This window comes from Mercenaria mercenaria, chromosome 16 (genome assembly GCF_021730395.1).
Source record: "Mercenaria mercenaria strain notata chromosome 16, MADL_Memer_1, whole genome shotgun sequence".
In the NCBI taxonomy this organism is placed as follows: domain Eukaryota; kingdom Metazoa; phylum Mollusca; class Bivalvia; order Venerida; family Veneridae; genus Mercenaria; species Mercenaria mercenaria.
Window position 1 is genome coordinate 19,118,765 of NC_069376.1, and position 21,974 is coordinate 19,140,738.

The following is a 21,974-nucleotide window of genomic DNA, read 5'->3' on the forward strand; positions in this document are numbered from 1 at the left end:
TCACCACTCATCATGGTCATCAAGACCGTGGAATAGGGAAACTGTCTATTTTAAAGCAATCAAACGAGAATATACAAATGTAACCCGCCATTTGCTATTTTGTGACTTTTCAAAGATGAGTTGAAGCCACAAAATAAGCAAATTTATTTGATAGCATGATTTGATTTCTTTGAAATTGTGAGAACATACCAACAGCATAATGTTCTAAGCGTAAACTAAATTTCAAAATTGTACGTTCAGTAATTTTCAAATTACTAGCAAAAGAACAAATGGGGGGAGGGAGGTGGGGGTGGGGGAAGCTATTTTTTCTGTATAGGTAGGAAAACAGAGATATCATGAAGGGTATCAAGGATAAAACGCAACACACAGCACAGCATGAGACGGTCAGTTGCTGCTTCACCGCTCGAGACTTGTGTTTCGCTCCAAACCCCGACCGACAGTCCGTCTACAGTAAATAAGTAGATTCTGTCAAAGAATGTTGAAAAATAAAAAACAATAGCTTATCCATATAACTTGGAGCAATATAGAAAATATGCATGCGTTATTTCATCTTAGTTTCAGGCTGATTGAGTTTGGGTTTTACTACCTCCGAAAAAAGTTATCAAATTTATTTGAAATGAAACAGTCCGAAGATCTAGATATGAACTTTGTTCTACATACAAACAAGGCTATTTTAATTTCCAAATTTTCAAAAACAACTAGTTGAGCTTCAGAGCGATCTAGGCTGTCTCTTAATCTTGCCTAAGTAATAATAAATCTGAAATAATTTGTAGCGAGCGAAGCATTTTTAACATGAACTCAGACCCAAAACATCTTGTAAAATTCTTTCACTGGAAACCTATTACGTTTAAAATCCTTATTTTGTTTACTAGTTATTACTAAATCAGATAACAACATTTATGTCTTAATGGACAAAGTAAATTTCCCTTAACACGATTAAAGGAAGTTGTTTGTTCGGTTAACATGGTGTTTATATTAAAGACATACGTTCTGTCTGGAAAGTTGTTGGATTTCTGGAATAGAGGTGTTCCGAATTAAGTAGGTATTTTTCCTTTTTTCTGGTAAAGGAAGAAGGATAATTTTCGGGACCACATAATTCGCTCGATATGGAAAGCTTCGCTGTGTTCCGACGCTCAAATTTAGAGAGTTTTCTGTGTATAGCCTTAAGCTGATGTGTAATAGATAGCGTAATAATATTCGGATGTTTACTTGATCAATATCGATTATTCACAATTCTGACTTCAATTGTGTATGTGATCATAATTACTCAATTTAAATTCGAAGTATGTAACCAGGATTATAGGGAAGGATATCAAATATGTTAGACCCTGTTCACATAAAGCGTTTAATAACATATAAAGCACATGATAACAGAATCATTATTTCTATGTTATGTCGACAAACAGAAACAGCAGTACATTATATCGAGTAACAAGTTATAAGACTTACATGCATTGGTTTTATTTATTTATTTAACATTAAAATTATTTTTTGATAAAATCTATTTTAGAAAATAAGTATATCTTTCGAGAATAATCAGTCATACCTAAATAAAAGCATAAACATTTCAAAAAGGCGGGTCATCCTGTTCGAACCGGAAGTGGACCTGCAATTACAGTCGATAATTCTCGTTAGATTACGTATTTCTGCGTATGTGAGTTCGGCATTCCGCATCCTTTTTAACCCTTTTCATGCTGAACGCGATTGATTAGAGCGGACGCGGTGGTCCAGTGGTAATACTGTTTGACTACGAAGCCAGGTGTCGTGAGTTCGAGTCCCCGCTCCTCCAAATAAGATTTTCTAACATTGGGATAAGAGTCCCGTGTATGTGTTTTGCACCTAAAGAACCAGGGAAGGTTCTGGAATTGGAGCGTTTTCTGTAACTTGTACTATCTTCCTACTAACAGCCTTCTGGGTCACCGGTGGCGACTATAAAATAGGGTTAGATCGGATCTCACGACCGACCATGCAAAATCCACGAGAGCCGAATACAAAATCCCAGATCTAGTTAATGTTATAATGACCCTTTTATTATAAACTCTACCTTTTTATTTGTTGTTTTGTTATTGAACGAATGTGTATCGTTATTAAGATGGAACTAAGAGACATTTTTAAAGTGTGCTATTTACAGAATTGTGTCAGGTCATGCATATTAATGAAAGTAGTCCGGTGTAATGAAGTATTTCGACCCCCATATAATAATGACCCCCCGGTCATTATTCTATAGAAAAAGTGACCCCCGGTCATAGTATTATGACCTCCAGATCATAGTACTATGAAGTAAACTGAACCTCACGAAGAATATTGACTCCCATAAAAAAAAACGACCCCCGGTCATTTGGTCAAATTTAGTGATAACTCGTGTATCTAAGGCCTAATTGCTGCATTTTATGACCCCACTCGGGGGAGAGGGCATATAGATTTGCCCTTGTCCGTCCGTCCTTCCGTTTGACCATTAGCCCCAGATACCATCACTTGACACAGAAATCAGAGCATTCTGCAACGGGAAAAGGGATTCTATTTCTAGACGCTGTATCTTGGTGTATACATTTTTTTTCAGGAAAATAACACTTCACAATACGTTCACAAAACACACCAGTGTCAATAATCCCTGCAAACTTCGGTATGAAGTAAATCTTCAGAAGAAAACTGCACAAGAAACTGCTAGCACATAACTTAGTATTAATAGAAGTTGCAATACTTAGCAGTGGCAGTAAAGTACGGTAGCGGCAACAATAGAAAGTAGTAGTAGTAGTAGTGGTAGTGGTAGTGGTAGTGGCAGTGGCAGTGGTAGTGGTAGTGGCAGTGGCAGTAGCAGCAGCAGCAGCAGCAGCAGCAGTAGTAGCAGCAGAAGTGACAGCAACAACAGCAGCAGGAGAAGAAGAGGTAGATGTACAAGACGTATTAGTGGAAGCAGGTATAGTAGTGTCAGTAGTAGCAGTTGTAGTAGTAGTAGTAGAAGTAGTAGTAGTAGTAGTAGTAGAAGAAGAAGAAGTACATGTAGTAATAGCAATAGAAGTAGCGGCACCAGTAGTAGTAGTACAATCAAAATGTTAACTATTGGCAATGGAGGGTATTAGAGTTGTAGATCTAGTAAAATTGTCCGTTAGGTTTGGTGGGGATCACTTTTTAATAGATATTATCGTCGAAATTCTTTTTAGGAGCCGGTGTTTTACACGGAAAGACGGTAACTTTTTTTAAATAGAATAATGTCCGGGAATCGATATTGTATGAGAGTTCGAATGTAGTAATTTCGGCAGTGAGTATTTTACATGGAAGGAGTCACTTTTTCTATAGAATAATAACCGGGGTCGTTATTCTATGAGATTCGAAGGGAGTCATCTTTAGGGAGTCAGTATTTTACTTGGAGGGGTCAGTTTTTCTATAGAATAATGACCGGGGGTCGTTATTCTATAGAGTTTTCAAAGGGAGTCAGTTTTTATAAGGGGAGTCAATATTTTACAGGAAAGGAGTCACATTTTCTAATATACAGAATAATGACCGGGGGGTCGTTATTCTATGGGGGTCGAAATACTTCATTACACCGGCTGCATACAAAAGTGAAGGTACAATACGGAATTTAAAAGGTACAGTACGGATTTTCCCCGTCTGTTCATATTTAATTGTGAAATACAAGCCGATTTTTTACAGAATTTATGTAGGTATATAATAAATAAGCTTACATACAGACACACACGAGTGATTCTGCCTTTCGACCAGTTTAGATTATGATCAGTCTGAACATCCGTGCAGTCTTATCAAGATCTGCATTGTTCGCCATTTAGTCAGTATCTTTTTGGTAAGCACCCGTTTTAATACTTAATGGTACATCAGAAATGAATACATTATGTATTATATTCAACAAATACTTTTCACATTTTAACATAAATGATTTCAGGAGTGAGTGCCAAGGAAAAGACTGCAAAAGTTTAGCATCAAACACAGTATCGAACTGATGGAAGACAAATAAATAAAATGTGTACCTAACTGCACAAAATTGCATTGTACTATCACACTTGCAGAAAATCGCAAACGTGTGAACGTGGCCTGACTGAATACGAGGAATAAAGGTCTTTACAAGTAAAGTCATCTATCAATACTATATAAACATAGTTTTGCATAATAGTAAATCATTACTTGATTACTTACAATAAATATTCAGCTAAAAGGTAAGAATTATCTTGTTTTAAAATATAAATTCCGTTATGTAGTAACAGTCGGCAACCAATGTATTCTCTGCATGTGATTTCGGTATTCTTCATTTTTTTTTTTTTTTTTCAGAAAGCAATGTTCGCGTTGAATTACATTTACATACGAAAAATGCCGAATTGCGTAACGATAATACGTAATGACACGGAAAATGCCGAGTGTCTTCACGGATCAACTTTACGTAGGTCTACACGTTTGAATAAAAAAAATACTACGACATAGAATTTAATTAAACATTGATTTTTCAAAACAACATTATATACAGTTACTAAGAAAATTCAGCCATAAAAGTAAACGGATCGTGGGCTTGATTTTTTTCTGTACTTATTTGGAAAAATGGCAAGTCCTCAAATTTAAGTCAAAATGAGAATCCATGGGAAAGTGAAAATTATGATGGCATTTTTGCGTGTAGAATTATCCAACGATGTAGATTTTAATCAAACGATATGACAGTCTACTTATTTTTGGGATACTTGCCGTATGATTCCATAGATCCGAAAATTTCAAAGTAATCTTTAGACTTCAGTTGGAGTTATCCCGCGTGTCAACATTTTTGGTTACTTTTCATCTTTGGAAAGCTAGAAACTTTGTCGGTTTTATCAGTTAACACAGCTGTACTTAAACAATCAGTGAAATTATAGCAAAAGAGTCGGGCAACAAGTTTTGCCAATATTAGTAAACGGCTCAAAAAAAGCAATTACTGGCATCAACATGCGCTATGAAGAACACAGTCACTAATTTGCGTTTTTGAGACTACTGACATTAATCTGCGTTATAGAGATTACTGACGTTAACTTGTGTTGTAGAGATTGTTGACATTAACTTGCGTTATAGAGATTACTGACATTAACTTGCGTTGTAGAGATTACTGACATTAACTTGCGTTATAGAGATTACTGACATTAACCTGCGTTATAGAGATTACTTACATTAACTTACGTTGTAGAGATTACTGACATTAACTTGCGTTATAGAGATTACTGACATTAACTTGCGTTATGGAGACTACTGACATTAAATTACGGTTTGGAGACTACTGACATTAACTTGCGTTATGGATATTACTGACATTAAGTTGCGTTATGGAGACTACTGACATTTACTTGCGTTTTCGAGATCACTGATATTAACTTGCGTTTAGGAGACTTCTGACATTAACTTGCGTTACGGAGATTACTGATTTTAACTTGCGTTATGGAGATTACTGATATTCATTTGCGTTATCGAGACTACTGACATTAACTTGCATTATGGAGACTACCAACATTAACACGCGTTATGGAGATTAATGACAAATAAGTCATGTTATATTTTACAGGTGTTACATATTCCTGCAGTATGTGGTCAATGATCTGTCTGTTCATATTAGCCTTCCCGGCGTTTATACCCGCCAGATTGATCAGTAGTCCTGACGACCTGACACAAGGTATGTTTGATGTACATTTTTTTTACTTCAATGATCCTAATTCAATATTGTTACTTTTATAAACTATTTCCTCTTCAAAACTCTCTTTGGTAGTTAATATGTAATAAAAACAGTATATGAACGGAATTCCTTATTTTTCATACGAAAAAGTTTACTGTAAAATCAAGGGAATGGACCCGTAGTCACAGTCGGCAAACTTCGTACTCTCCGTGTGTACTTTCGACATTCTCCGGCATTTTACGGAAAGTAATATTCTCCTTGACTTACAATTACATCCGAAGAATGCCGAATTGCCTAGGAATAATACGTACACACACGGAAATTGCCAAGTGTCATTACGAGTCATATCTTTTTTGTGCCCCTACCCCCCATGAGTGGTGGGGGCATATAGATTTGGTATTGTCCGTATTATCATGGTATGAACTTAAGCACCTCCTATTTTTCATTTGGGTCCGCCCCCATTTCCAGAATTATGGCCCCTGAAATAGTCAAAAATGCACATTTTCTTCTTGTGACGCACCTAATTCAAAAAGTATTACATATAAATTAATTAAACATTGCATAAGTCTTTATCATGAAATGAACTTGCGCACCTCCTATTTTTTGTCTGCAAAATGCATATTTTCACCTTATTATGCCTAGCTCAAAAGTATTTGATGTAAATTCATGATATCTTGCTTGAGTCTTAATCATGACGTGACCTTGCACACTTGGAATTCTTCTGGAGAATCTTAGCGCTTATTACAGAGTAATTGCCCTTGAAATAGCCAAAGAGTGGATTTTTTTGTTTGTGATACTCATAGCGCCAAAAGTATATGGCCTAGAATAATGAATCCTTTTCATAAAATGTTTGTTGAGGCCATACCCCATTAAAAAGACTGCGAACATTTCAATTATTTCTACTTATTTGTGACAAATGTACCAGTGTGGGCACACCCTGTGTCCTACAGACACATTCTAGTTTAAAATAAAATAAGATAGGAACGAACCCAGTTCAAAATGCATTGTTTAATGATGAAAAATACATTTAGAGTTTATGGAAATGTACGACGAAACCCAAAGTGAACCATGTAAAACTGTCGGCGATACAAGAGAAGATAGCTTTGTTGGCGATACAAGAGAAGATATCGATGTTGACGAAACAAGAGAAGATACCTCTGTTGGCGATACAATAGAAGATATCGATGTTGACGTAACAAGAGAAGATACCTCTGTTGGCGATACAAGAGAAGATACCTCTGTTGGCGATACGAGAGAAGATATCGATGTTGGCGAAACAAGAGAAGATACCCCTGTTGGCGATACAAGAGAAGATACCTCTGTTGGCGATACGAGAGAAGATATCGATGTTGACGAAACAAGGCGTTTCGATATTAGCGATACGAGAGAAAATAAAACAATGAACCAGTTGATAACTAGAGTAAATGACATGAAAGAAACGATTACATATCTTGGATCAACGGTACAGAAACTGCTCAGCGAAATTCGTGAGTAATTCAATTTCAACAAACATTTTATTAGTTGTTTCATTTATTTCTTTTTAACTGCCGAACGGTAAAGTAAATACTCGAAACAAAAACTGTTTTCGGGTAGTTTCAGCCCGCAAGTATTTACTTCAAATGATGCAATCTTGAAACGTTTTTGTCCTCAGGTTTTCTGTATTTTTGATGTCCATTTGCAGGCTAACTCACTCAAAATCGTTGTATTAAAACTGTAGAACAGTCTGAAGCTACAGTGAACATTTAGTCATGAAGCGGTAAACATTAGTGCAGTATGAAACTGTTTAATTTTAAGTAAACAAGGCATAGTTTAAGGTATATTAATGTACACTGTAGGAGATAAAGTTATGGAACATTTAAAAATCAACACATTCTAACATGACTCGGTTTGATTTCCAGTTAAACAAAGAAGGAAATAAAGCTTTGTATATTCTGCGATAAACAACGGTTGACGCGCGGGCCGGTAAGGGAGCATTATGACGTCAATCATGGCGTCAAATTGCCGCATGACGTCCGATACATTACTCCTCGGGTAAATGAAGTCCAGCATAATGTTTATTGGAATATTTCAATGAGCATGTCAGAATGAAAACAATCAAGGCCTTCTTGTGATTTATCATATAATTTACCTCGGTTCATCGTTTAGATGCTTCAGTATTTAACTACTCGGGCTAACGCCATCGTGGTTCAATTCCTACGCATCTGAACTCTGAACCGTGGTAAATCAGACGATAAACCACTCAAAGGCCTTGATTATTTGTTAAACAAGGATACCCAAATAACCTTGTACATTTTGTATAACAACAGCTATCGCGAGAAAAGCGCGATCATTAAGTTGGAAATACTTATAATAGAAGAGTGAACGTTTTGAAAAAGAAAGTGTGCGAAAGTATGATTATGGTAGTGCTGAGTCATGCCCACCTTAAGCTATGTGTTTGTCCGAAGAAAGCCGAAGAGCTAACGGAAATACGTAATCACACGGTAATTGCTGCTTAGACCAGTCCAGGATATCTATATAATGTCTTTCATTCTTCTTGATTTCGCCCTTGATTTTCATCTTAAAGAATAGAATGAGTCTAAAATTTTTAGTCTATAGCTTATAAAGATCATCTGATACTCAATTTTGTCCAATTTGTGCAGTCACTATTGCTGAACGCACTTTAGTTATTGCCACAAGACCGTTTTTAATGTATCCTTAAATATGAGTGGTATGACGGTCTAGAATTACTACGCGAGTAATTATCAACCGGCGGCGTGAAAATCACACGATCGTAATAATCACACGGGCACTGGTAGACTTAGACAGATATATATATATATATATTTTTTTTTTTTTATTTAACGTCGCACCGACACATGATAGGTCATATGGCGACTTTCCAGCTTTAATGGTGGCACATTATAAATGTTATAATATACCTATGTATAATGTGCCAGAGTGATAAAGGATCCGGAAGATAGCAGGGTCGGAATATTAACGTTGTCCACATTTTCTGCAGAATAAATTTCTGTGGGGCTGTATATAGGTCATTGATTGGTCACAAATTAATCATTTAGATAAATATTGACAAGGTCTGAAATATAATCACATTTGCCTTCCTTCCCGTGACAGACGCATAAGATATTCATGATTTTTAGGACACTTACGCCAAAAGAAGGGCTCCAAAACAAGCAAGAATAAAAAATAAGCCGTTCTAAAAAAATAAGCCACCAAATACTTATGATAAACTAAAATCAACATTTAGGATATATTTATCGGTAACTGTTATTTTTGTTTTCAGAATCAATGAAAAAAATGCACGAGAGGGTTATATTCCACGCAGTTCTGGATACGATCATAGAATATCCTCTTCTGAATAGGTATCAGCGAATTATATTTGAAACAGTCATGCTTAACAAAGGAGATGGCTACCAGGCCAGTAATGGCAAGTTCACCGCTCCAGTAGCCGGCATGTATATCTTCTCGGTGTCTATTTTAAGCGACAACGGACCCTTAACCTCATTTTTTGAGGCAGAAATTCTGAAGAATGGGATTGTACTTGCAAAGCTTTACGGTCATGGAGTTAACACATACCATGACCAAGCTTCGGCAACCGTGGTCACCCACTTAAGTATTTCGGATCACGTCTGGATCAGATTAATATGTTGCGGCTTTGATTCGCTATACGGCAGTCGCTATAGTACTTTCAGTGGGGCTTTGCTCAATTAAACCAAAGTCTTATATATACTCAGTATCAGTGGTTTGGGAGTACTGCAAGGGGATAAAATTTTTCCGATACTCTTTTCATTGTTTGTAAATGATACAGAGCTGTTTTTACAAAACGACAATAGCCGCTTGATTTACGTTAGATCAATTATCAATATATGTTTTGCTTTTTGCTGATAATGCCGGAATTCTCCCAAAGACGACACCAGGGCTACACAATACATCAAACAATTGTGATAATTAATTGATAAAAGAAAGTTCTAGTTTTAAAAAAGGATGGAATGATAAATGAAAACGAACACGTACAATTTCTTTATTTTTTATAATGATGGCGAAGAATTGGAATTCGTTTAATGTTTAAATTATATTCTAGGTTCTCAGTTGTTGATCTTTTTTTACCGCCACTAAAACGCTAGCAGATAAAGCGCTAAAAGCTGCGGGGTCGTTATTCTCCAAAACAAAAGATCTCGAAGTATCTGACCTGGGCATGATACTCCGTTTTCTCGGCTTTAATTGGAATACCCACCTCATCACAAAATTGTAAGAAAGTTGAAAGTGCCTTTTGACAATCGCCATATGTCTTAACTAAGAGCAAAAAATCATCCAAAATATGAACCATGTGTGGAATCTGCAGTTCAACCTGTGCAACCCATTGAATTGCTGAACTAAAAATTTCAAAAATGGCACCTGAAGATGAGCTACCCATAACCAGGCACACATTGTAATAAAATGCATCCTCCCAAACTGGAATCCTAACAATTCATGGTCCTCTTGTTGGATAGGAGTGATTCAGAAAGCATTTGCAATATCGGTTTTGGCCATGTAACAACCTTGGCCCAGCTGTCGGACCAGTAATGCTGCATAATCGAATGACATGTACTTGACCGTAGCTAATTCTGGCCGAATGAAGTCGTTGAAGGAGTTACCTTTTGGGTGACTTAGGTTTTGAATAAATCGATATTGACCAGGAGTTTTCTTTTTAACCAAACCTATTGGACTTAACTGAAAATTGGGAAAAGGTTTTACTTTGAAAGGACCTTGAATGCGCGACAATGCTAACTCCGATTCAATATGTTCTTGTATAACTGAAGGGAATTCGTAGCAAGATTTTAATTTTTTGCATTCATAAGGACGTCTAGGACCAATGTAACCAATATCAATTCCATGTGAAAAAACTTTAACCAAATACCCATAGTGTTGGTGACCAAGCAAGTGAAACTGTAATTTCTCGATTTTAACTGGTGTAACCACTTCATTTTTTGTTTGGCCTAAAAGAGGAAGGGACAGACTTTGAATTGACAGTTGGTCCTGCTGCTGCGGCCTGCTCTTTACTACTGAAAGAACATGCGTCGGCATGGTGTTAACCCCTCCAGTACCCACAGATGTGAGGATGACGACATCCTGTGCAATTGCAGTTGCCCCATCTGCTATTGAACACCCAGCATGTTTTTTTGGGGGAAAACCCGTTGCCGAAATTTATTTCTGTGTTGTTGCGAACCTTGGCAAGAGGCCATTAACCAGAATTCTGTGTGTAACCTATCCCAAGGAAACCCCTCCTGTTCCCTCAACAATCGGAACTGCATGTCATACTGCTGCCATGCCAAGCCCGAATGTCTCCGTGCGAGATCCCTAACAATCTCTGCGTATTTCCTCAAAGCAAGAGTTTCATCGGGATACGTAACCGAATATATTGCGCAAAACCGCAAAAAGTTGTGGTCCACATTTCGATCGAAGTGATTTTTCTTGATCTTTACTGTGGAACAAAAGTAAAATGATTAAAATGATCAACATGAAGGGTAAATTTGTTGTTTTGACTGTAGTATGAATCTTGTAATTGTAATAAAACTGCCAGATCTATGTACTTGTTTGCCCAAATACTTTTCTGAATTTTACGCGGTATCTGAGACTGAATAGTTGTCGAAATCGGTTCAACTAATAGAGGCTTATTACCTCCAGAAACAATGTCCCAGACATAGTGGTTAATCGCTTCCCCTACAGACTGCCCAACTTCCTCCTCTGACCCGTCAGAATGATTCTGAATCCTCATTTCCCTCATCACTGTATGAAGGTTCATATGGATCAAAGTCATTTTATTGAGCCTCCACTAGGTTTATCTGTTGAAGCGGAACATCCTGATGCATACCTAAATGTATGACGTACCATTTGGGTCAAAAGTCTGAAATCGCTCGAGCGGTACCATAATACACGGTAAGCGTGTAAATTTACACACTCAACGTGTATTTTCGTTGACCCGATTCTAAATTTAGAATTCGAGCGAATAGACCAATCAAAATTTAGTTTAGATTTGCAAAAATGACTGCATTCACCACGGACTAGTAGTATGATCGTCTTCTGTATCCATATGGAAAAAAAATGCAGACAGCAGTAGTTTCTTAAACGAGTGTATATTATTAAATGGGTAAGAATTCATAACTTCAACCAAATGGAGAATAATTTCATTGAAGAAATGGATAATATCTATTTCCGGGTAGCCAACGACCGGCTGCGCGAAGTCCCAGTAATGTTGTAACTAACAAACTAATACTGAAATGGATAATAATTTTTAACTACACCGAAATGGAGAATTATTTCATTGGCGAAATGGATAATATTTATTTCTGGGGAGCCAACGACTGGCCACTCGAAGTCCCGGTAATGTATGTGATGCGTACCTGTTAAAAACAAAGAAAAATATCAAACAGGGAATGCCACGCACCAAAAGCGCAGCCTCCTCAAAACGAACCCCCCAGCACGCAAACGCGTGCACCACACACACACACACACACTCAAAGCTTACACATCAGGACAAAACGAACAACACACACACACACACCCAAAGCCAACACATAAGGACAAGACGAACAATAAGCATACACACGCGCGCACACAAAGTCAACACACAAGGACAAAACGAACAAACAAAGGAACACAGTGGGGCACCGCCTTGGAACGGTCAGTGGCAAAAACACCACTGGGGAGCTTAAACCGGTTTATGGTGCGCACCCAACCTCACTCTTACCCCCATCATGTTCCAAAGACGTTAAAACAAACTTATAAATGAAATTGATAATAATTTATAACTACAACGTGTAACCTGTGGAACAACTGAATCGTTTCCTTACGTCCCTTATATTTAGCTGGTGCATTTTTGTGTCCACTGTGCGTGTTAACTTATGTGCAGTTACACTGTTAGTAACATTGGAGTTAGTAGTGGTTGCTTCCAACCCTGTTTGCTGTCTCGATTGTTTGCCTTTTGGTGGACAGCATGGACACGATGATGTAGCTAGTGGCCACTGCTTGCCGTATAGCCCTCATCTGAAACAATGAATTTCTTTATTTATGCATGAAAATCTGAATTTAAAAATGACCATGCCCCTATCAATTATAAAATATTCAGCTCCTGTGGTTTAAAGTATCTGTACTTGAACCAATAAACATTTTTTGCACCAGTGGATTCATGTAATAAGACTGTAATAAGTATCCAAACCTGCACGTTGCCGTAAATATCATCTGAAAAGTAGATCCCTTGGAAGCACCGAGAACAATGCAAACAGTGAAAATTGCAGATTCGGTCTGACTGAGCCTGTTCATGAGCAGTAATGGAAAATGCAACACTGCCCACGCCCCCTAACACCGGCTTAAGCAGTATTCAATCTTCAAATCTAAATGTATTGAAATCAATGATCCCGAAGGACCAGAAAATATAACAACTCGTAAGCCTATTTATTAAGGTAACTCAACAATTGTAACATAATTAGGGTTATTGCTAAAAACTAACCAGGTTTATTTTAGCGACGGTTATTCGTTTTGGTTAGATATTAATCGTACAGAATTTAAATAGATAAATAAGTAAATAAATAAATGAAATATAATTTACTATAAGAATAGCACTCCAGCTTTAGCGAATACGGCGGAAACTGCCGATGATTATCGAATTTGTCGTCATTATCAATAATGACGTCATAAGCACCCTCTTTTCACGAGGAAGCCAATGCCTGACTAGCAAAATTCTGACAAAAAACTTTATCCGATTTAATCGCTGAAATGAGGGAGAAACTTGCTAAGAAAAGAACGGCAAATGATAAACAAGTGCCTAGTACTTCTCAGAGCAAACGATCGAAGACGGATGAGGCCAGTCCGACAGAAAATTCTGAAGTTTTAGCTGAACATGTCAGATTGTTGGTTACACAAGATTCGGTGCATACAGGTAATGTTGATTGCAACGTTATAGATTGTGATTCTTTGCTAAATAAACTCACAGATAGTTCTAGTAATAGAATGTCAGGGTGTGGTGGTGATAGTCTGCCTTCTGTGGCAACAGATGCCTATTCTGCTTTATTGACCGGCCAAGCAGGTATCGAACCTATGAAATCGCTCTCAGACATGCCTATACATAGACCAATACTGTAAAGCATCGAACTCGCAAATATGGTGGGTGGAATATATAAAGCTGTATTGAGCTGTAGGTCATGCTTTAAATTTCAATTGCTGCACTGTAAGTATTCTGGGAAAGGAAGTGATTAATAAATTCATAGGTCTAATAGATAAAATTTAATCGTGACAGTGAGGCGATGATTCGTACCCTTAATATTCCGATATCCAAATGCCTTTAGTAATTAGGCCTAGTATAGAATCTAGTTTAATAATAATTTATTGATTTTGTTATCAAGGCATACAAACAACAATATGAACATGATAATCATAAGGAGGATAATTAATTATTTATACAAATGGATTGGGCCAAAAGTTATGTTAACATTTTTACAATTAATCACTTTCATTTCAGTCTGATTAGCCACGTCTGAAAAAAGGCGTTATCGTACATTAGTGATTCACATTAAAATAAACTGTAAGTTCCATATATTGCTCTATAGGAAACGAAATAGATATTATAATTTGCTGTAGGTGGTAGCTCTACTTTTATCTCGTGAACAGAAACTTTCTTCAGCATGTTCTGCATCAAACCTATAGAAAAACAGTTAGCTTCTATTAAAATTATGAATGAACCTATTGCATAGAGCTTTTAGCACAATGTAAAGTCACGTTTGTTTTATCTCGGATGCTCACGAAAGAAAAAGCACACAAGAATAGATATGAATATATCTCCTCAAATATTTTTGCTTTCAAATGTTGTAATTTGATGTTAGAACCTTGTAAAAATATAACTTATAGCGCTAATAGACTTAGAGCTATATAGTTGGCCTATGAATATGCGTTACTTATTCACTGTTATTCAGTACTGGTACATGACGGCGAAAGAAATGCGCCGTGACGTAATAAAGCTGTGACATCACCAATGGAGAAAAGCAAATCGATAATATAGGTCAGAGAGTGACTTTCTTCAGGTAGTGCGAAGTGCTCATAACATGACATATAGCGTATAACACAAAAACAAGCATAAGAATAAATGTTCTATTTGGAAATATTTTTCTTTTCGCCCTTAAATCTTCATTGTGCTGGTACATCTTATCTGAAAGACCAAAGTACCTCAATAAGATTCTACGCCTATTTAAAATAGTTGACTCTAAATAAGTGACAGCTCATCTCTGTGAATAATTTATCAGCTATGAACTTTGAACTATGATTAGATACTGATCATCAGTTCATTAAAGCAAGTTATTTTATTATGGTCGACCGCCAGCACCTGCAGCCACACACAAACACCACTTAAGGAACGGCAGTAGTTAAATACACGTATTAGTAAAACATTCTTAGCTCGAAAGCAGATTCGTACCTTGCATCGTACATGCTATAATCTCTATAGCACATCTTCAACGTATAGTAATAGGTATTATAAAGAATTGCCCCTGTAATTGAATTTCTTTTCAAACTGAGGGCGCAGCACTCGATGTATTTCCATAATTAGAAATTTGGGTGATCAGTGTCGCGCATCCCGCACCAGCTTATCCTTATCGCATATTTTTCGAAATATATTTTAATAAACACGACATTGTACGTATGGATTATTTTTCAAATTAAAATCAATATCCTTCACTGGAATTATTGCAAGGCCACTTCCGATTATATAATGATAACAATAAAATGAAAGACGAACCAGTTCCTACACAACATTTTGCAGTAATTTGATGGAGCTACAACTTTTAAAAAATGAAATACCTGACTTTTATGTGGCTGGTGGTTTTTGTCCAATAATAAATGTCACCTAAGCTTTTGGACCAAATAATGGTCTTATTGTGAAGATGTTATCATTCGGAAGACAGTCATTTTAGCATGACATAAAACAAAGAAATCAATCAAGTCGATCAAAGATTAACATTTGTTCCGATTTAATAGGACATACTTGACACAATAACAGATACTTAGTATTTAAAATATCTACACGGTAACCATATTTAAGGTTTGAAGCAATATTTAGGTTAATCGTGCATCAATTTCGGATTGATAGCTATTTGATTTGAATTTTCGGGTGAATATTTTAAAATCTATCGTAGTGGCAAAAATGAAAAACGGATAAGCGGCAGGCGCATGTGTTGATAATTTAATTCGTTAATTTTATAGACTGAATATTATATGCGTTAACGGATTGATTTCTCCATGGGTAGTTCATAGTTGTTATTTATGTACTGTAAGGGATTTCAATCTCAGTAGAAGTCAGTGCCTTAGTTGATTTACCGTGTATGTACACAACCGCAAGTTTGTCCGTAAAGGTAGGAACGTTCAAGTTTGTCCGTTAGTAATTATGTACTCAAACGCCATTCTGTCCGCAAAAGGAGTACCGCCAGTCTGTCTATTCAGTGCCAGGGTTTATATCAAGTAGTAAATTAAATGTAGTCAAACGCAAGCTTGTCCGTGTAAGTTATAAGGTATACAAATGTCTGTTGGTATGTATAAGTGGTGCGGTATACAAATGCCAGTATGTCCGTGTAAGTAATCAGGGCGTGTCCGTCCCCGTGTATAGAATCAGTTTTGTCCGTTTAAGTGCAAAATTGTCCGTGTAAATAATAATGTACACAAATGTCTGTTGGTATGTGCAAGTTGTGCGGTATACAAATGCCAGCATGTCCGTGTCAGTAATCAGGGTGTGTCCGTGTCCGTAATCAGGGCGTGTCCGTGTCCGTGTTTATACTAGCATCATTTTGTCCGTTTAAGTGCAGAATTGAATTTGTCCGTGTAAGTAATAATGTACACAAATGTCTGTTGGTATGTGCAAGTTGTGCGGTATACAAATGCCAGCATGTCCGTGTCCGTAATCAGGATGTGTCCGTGTCCGTGTTTATACTATCATCAGTTTGTCTGTTTGTGTGCAAACTTGTCCGTGTAAGTAATAATGTATACAATATCTGTTGGTATGTGTAAGTTGGGCGGTAAACAAATAAACTTCGCCGTACAAATGGATTCCAGGAATAGGGCATAAGGAAATAGTTCAGAACAGTCGTAACAGGATTCTCAAAATTGACATTTCTTATAAAGCGATAGAATTATAATCATTATTTCGCGCAGATGTATCCATTCGTCTAACTCCGGCCTTAATTTTTTCACTTGATAAACTTTGCGTCGCACTTCGACTCGACGAGAGAACTTAGGCTAGAATTTGGCGGAAATTTTCTCGAGAAAATTTTGTGGCGGAAATTCTAGCTTTAGAGTTGCATGTATTTTCCAGCTATTCGAAATTCATTAAAACTGATAATCTTAGTAAATCTTTTACCATTAAACGTGTTAAAGTGAACGTATTTTAAGCCTCCCCTGTTACTGCGTACAACAAAATTTAAAAATACGATCTTACAGGGCCTCGAGGTTCGCTCGTGCATATTTTGGTGTCTTTCGAGTAAACCTTGTTGTTTGGCTAATGTTTTGGGGGGCCCTGCAGCCGGTTGGTGCATACTAGTGTAGCACGTTGTGCATGTGTAACACATTAGTGTGTGGTGTAGCACGTTAGTGCGTGGTGTAGCACGCAAGTGCATGGTGTAGCACGTTAGTGCATGGTGTAGCACGTCAGTGCATGTGTAGCACGTTAGTGCGTGGTGTAGCACGTCAGTGCATGTGTAGCACGTTAGTGCATGGTGTAGCACGTTAGCGCATGGTGTAGCGCGTCCGTACATGGTGTAGCACGGTAGTGCATGGTGTAACAAATCTTGCGTGTTGTGTAACACTTTGATAACTTACCATATTAGTCCACTGGGTCAAGCAAATCAGGGGATGGCTTAAAATAGTTTTTATTCTTCGTTTGTCACATAACACCTTAAGCTTGAGTTTCCGCTACGCGCCAGTCAGATGTGCTTAGTTGTGTTTCTATCGCGACTTCAGAATTACTTAGCGGCCACATATCTCCACAACGACAGCAGGACAAATTATAGGAAGCTTTACGCAATACAGGGACAGACGTTTAATTTGAAAACAGTGTTCTAAGGACTTGATCTATCTGTCGCCAATATGGTCCCGCGGAGGATCTGATCTATCTGTCGCCTATATGGTACCGCGGAGGATCTGGTCTATCTGTCACCTATTTGGTACCGCAGAAGATCTATCTATTGAAATAAGCATATTGACACTGACTGTTTAAATAAGTGACAATTCATAGTGCTAGCTGTAATAAATTTATCACTGTGTGGGCATTTGCCCGATATGAATAATGATAATAATAATAATAATAATAATAACATGATGTCTTTAATTGAAGTAAAGTTGTTGAGTTTTTAATTATTGTTGGGAGACCTAATCTTCCGTTTGGGTATGAGATTCCCCCAAATGTACATGAATGGCCACCATAAACAACTATTACGCAAAGCAGACCAAGCTGTTCGGGAATCGAACCAAGTGTGTTGGATTCTGGTAACCGGAGTCTTAAAATAATATCGGTCTGTTCTGTTGAACAGAAACTGTTCCCGTAGACAGCCGAAAGTGGAACGTTTCTCTCCGACATATTCAGTATGAGCTCAACTGCTACCATTATATCTATATACCCGGGTAGGCAGCATCATCAGAAATACTGTCGAATAGCTTTGGAAAAACTTAAAACTCTAAAACAGTAAATTACGAAATTTCGTGAACAACTGCACAACCTAGTAAGAAAAGCCAACGGTCATTACTTATAAACCATTATGTGGCGTAACTGCATACCGAATAGTGTGGTAACACTCTCAAGCATGAAATTTGTGTGAACAATTGCACTAGAACCTTATGAGAAAAGCTAACAGTAATAAACCGTTATATAGCGTAAATGAATGCGGAATAGTGCAACTACACTCTCAAGAACTTATACTCAAGAACTTATACTCATGGGTTTATAAGTATAATAACTTAAATAAGGCAAACCAACCGCCAAAACCATAAATGGTTACTGCAGAATAGTAAATACTCTCAAGCAGTGCACACTAAATATATAAATATAGATAACCATGAAAGTTAAACAAAAATTGGTATTATCTGTGAAAAACAAAATTATTCATTTATGTATGTTACTAAGTTTAGGTACCATTAAATGTTTAATCTTTACTGTAAATTGTACAGAAATAAATATAGGTGCCATGAAAATATACGTATCTTAACAGCCTAGCTGGCTAGCCTTCAGCTCCGCAACCACCGCAGCTCAGATGTTGTTGTACAGCTTTTGTTGACCCCTGTACGAGAGATGGACCCCGTCGCTACTTAGCACCTCTGCTAAAGCCTCGTCCGACCAGAAACCTTTGGGTACCCAGTAACGTACTCGCTGGTGGGCACAATCCTTGATCTTTGATTAAAGAAGAGCATTTGTTTCGAACCACGTCCAAATTTTGTTTAAATGTATGTACATGTCCCCCTCCGAAACCGGAATACTGCACTAAAGGATTCGCACGTAATTCCAAATTTGAAGGAAAAACTTCTTGATTCATAACAAAATCCTTTAAACGTTTCACAAAAGAATGTCCAAACAATTGAAGTTATGATACACAAGCTTCATCTATAAAAGCGCAAGACAATGTAAAAAGGAGCAAAAGCCGAGAAGAGTGTCACGCTCAAAGATTCCACAAAATATTTAAAATTACATGGACACCGTTTCCGGTTGCGGACACGTGATTACATTCGTAAAATTACGTTTTCTCCGTATGCGATTTCGGCATTCTCCGGTTTTGTAAGGAAAGCCACCTGAGCGTCAGAAGAATGCCGAATTGCCTAATGAACATCGGATTAACTTTTGATACTATGCAATATTTAGCTTCGGCGCTCCTCGGACATAATTTACATTCGGATACCCTCGGTACCAGGCCTAACTAACCTAAAGGAACCAGCGTGGGAGCCATCTAGTCTAGTCGCGTAATGGCTGCCAGGTATTTGAACACTAATTTTTCACTTGGCATGGCAACAGAGGTCTAAATTAAAGCTAGTTTCTGTTTAAATTTCATTGTGGATGTATTTGTGACATTTTGGTAGAAAAGAGGGGACAGCAGGTTGTATTTGGTAAAGTGAATCTCAATTGTAGTATGAGTAGTACTTCCAGGTCTCAGCAGTGTGATTTTGATGTCAGTTTACAGTAAGCAAATGTGACCACAGAGATCTCTCTTAGAAGATACATGACCCCTACTTTTCTCTTCATTTTATATCAGTTTTATCATAACCCTTTAAAATGAGGTAAGGATTTGTTCTCTGAAATGGGTCTAGTTATGTTTAGTAGCTCTTTAAAAAATGTCAGTTTTATATAGAATATATAGGGAAAACTATTTAACTGGTTGTGACCACCACATGGGATCTTTTGGCCGCCATATTGCCTCCTTTACCAAAATGTACATAGCATGCATTGAGAAATAAGAATTTAACTACGTTTTACTGTAAGTATAACTGTCTTTGATGCATAACTGTGATAAAAAAGAAATATATTCAATTCACTATATTGAATTTTTTGAATACGTTATCACACGGAAATTACCGAATGTCAACACGAGTTTACTACCTTAACTCGTATCACCGTTAAAAGATAAATAAATTGTCAAGTAGCTCTAATGATAAGAAATTGAATTGTATGTATCTCGTGGCAGACATATCTAACCATAGCATTGATATTTACTTAACAAAACGTTAAAGGAAGCGACGTTGAAGAACTAAAACGTTCACGTGCTGTTGCCAAACGTAGGACCCAAGATCGCAGTCTGTCAAATATATTTTCTAAATTGCGTTTATATTGTCGCGTTACTTATTGCCTTACATTTAATTATTTTGCAAAACGTTTTCTTTTGAAAAAAGTAAAATTCGATAAAAATTTAAAAAAATTTAGATTAGATATATTCATGTCGAATATTATTAAGAAAATGTTGTTTATGAGTATGCAATCATTTTATCGTGTAATAACATTTATTTTTTTGTAAATGCACTCTGTGAAGTTTGAATGGCATGAATTACAACACGTTCTTTAATGTGTTTGAAGACTATTAATAAAGTCAATATGTACTTGAGACAGAAATTTTATTGTTTCGTATATCTTGCATAAAGCGAATTTGACTGGATGCAAATCGGACCAATGTCGCCTATAAATGTTTAGGTGCATGTATGACTAACATCACTTGTGTGGGCGGCTTTGCTCTTTGAATGTGACTTCGCGTGTTGGACTTTGTCCTTTTTTAAAACTTTTTTCAAAACATTGCTGATATTGTGTACTTATGCAGATAAAGCATTTTTTCATAATAACATTTGGACTACAATATCGTTGAATACATAATCAAATAGATGCTAACTTACAAGTTTACAACTTGACAATAACTTTTTTCTCACAGTTTGGATAGAAAAGGTAGAGGAGTAGTTTTACATGGGTTATATTTTATCTACAACTCTGTATCATCGGCCGGCTTGTACCTGCAGTTGACGTGTCTTTGATTATGAGCCTGTATATAGCTTTTATCCCATATACTTTGACCACCATTTACTACAAAGATGCGTGCTTTGATATTTTCTTTGCTCTACTTTATTGTAAAATTTGCTGATTTTGATACCAGACAATAGGCAGGTAGGCAATCGATAGCCGTTACTTAGCTAGTCTAGCGGCTCAACAACCGCTGTCCTTTTAATATCAAGACACGCCTATGACAGGACTTGAACCTTGGACATTCTGATTGCAGGAAAGACGCGGCAAGTAAAACACCACATATCGGTTACATGTACACTTAAATTTCAGTACGACCAAACACCACAAACTCTCGTATTTGTTGACAAACCATATTCAGGGATATACTTATTTACCAACCACTGATTCAAATGTATAATTAACGTATTTCCCGATTAAATCAAACAATAACTAACATGGTAAAACGCATTTAAAGCTTCCTTTGTTACCAAGTTCCCAGTCTTCATAGGTATAGGACGACCCTTGTTGTCTCATCGGGCAGAATTCCAGGTGCATTAAAACAGTGATTTTTTTACTTTTTTTGGCAACAGCCCATGCCTTTTCAATTGGGAATTTTTAGCGCGATAACCTTCAAAATTGGGAAAAATTAACAAACCTTTATATTAATAAAGAAATCATTTTGAAAAGTTTTGTTTTAAGGTAAATTTATTTCATTCAAATATGCACTGAGGTTGAACAGACAGGACAGACAGGTTATTTTCTGATGTCACAGAATCTGATGGCTCAGATAGCTTAGGGTCACCATAAGCTTCTGTTGATTTCTGAGGGTCATTTTGTGGGGACTCAGATTTCTTGGACAGATCA

At 37.0% G+C, this 21,974-nt stretch overlaps 1 protein-coding gene across 3 annotated transcripts; it reads left to right on the forward strand.

Annotated features, from left to right (window-relative positions):
- Positions 1 to 907: 907 nt before the first annotated feature.
- Positions 908 to 9,716, forward strand: LOC123541407 (heavy metal-binding protein HIP-like). Of its 3 annotated transcripts, none has more exons than XM_053526279.1 (5): positions 908 to 1,038; positions 3,899 to 4,169; positions 5,528 to 5,635; positions 6,667 to 7,122; positions 8,916 to 9,716. In XM_053526279.1, exons 3-5 carry the CDS (start codon positions 5,548 to 5,550, stop codon positions 9,341 to 9,343), a joined length of 972 nt encoding a protein of 323 aa, XP_053382254.1. In that variant the 5' UTR covers positions 908 to 1,038; positions 3,899 to 4,169; positions 5,528 to 5,547; the 3' UTR covers positions 9,344 to 9,716. The 3 variants fall into 3 exon arrangements, with proteins under 3 accessions (XP_053382254.1, XP_045182801.1, XP_045182802.1); XM_045326866.2 differs by having other exon boundaries at positions 3,899 to 4,080; XM_045326867.2 differs by lacking the exon at positions 3,899 to 4,169 and having other exon boundaries at positions 921 to 1,038.
- Positions 9,717 to 21,974: the final 12,258 nt, after the last annotated feature.

Excerpts from the sequence above, each read along its gene's own strand:
- LOC123541407 (XM_053526279.1), top strand. The coding sequence starts at position 5,548 with ATGTGGTCAATGATCTGTCTGTTCATATTAGCCTTCCCGGCGTTTATA. Across the intron at positions 5,636-6,666 it reads TCCTGACGACCTGACACAAG|AGTTTATGGAAATGTACGAC; the intron begins GTATGTTTGATG and ends AAATACATTTAG. Across the intron at positions 7,123-8,915 it reads GAAACTGCTCAGCGAAATTC|AATCAATGAAAAAAATGCAC; the intron begins GTGAGTAATTCA and ends TTTTGTTTTCAG.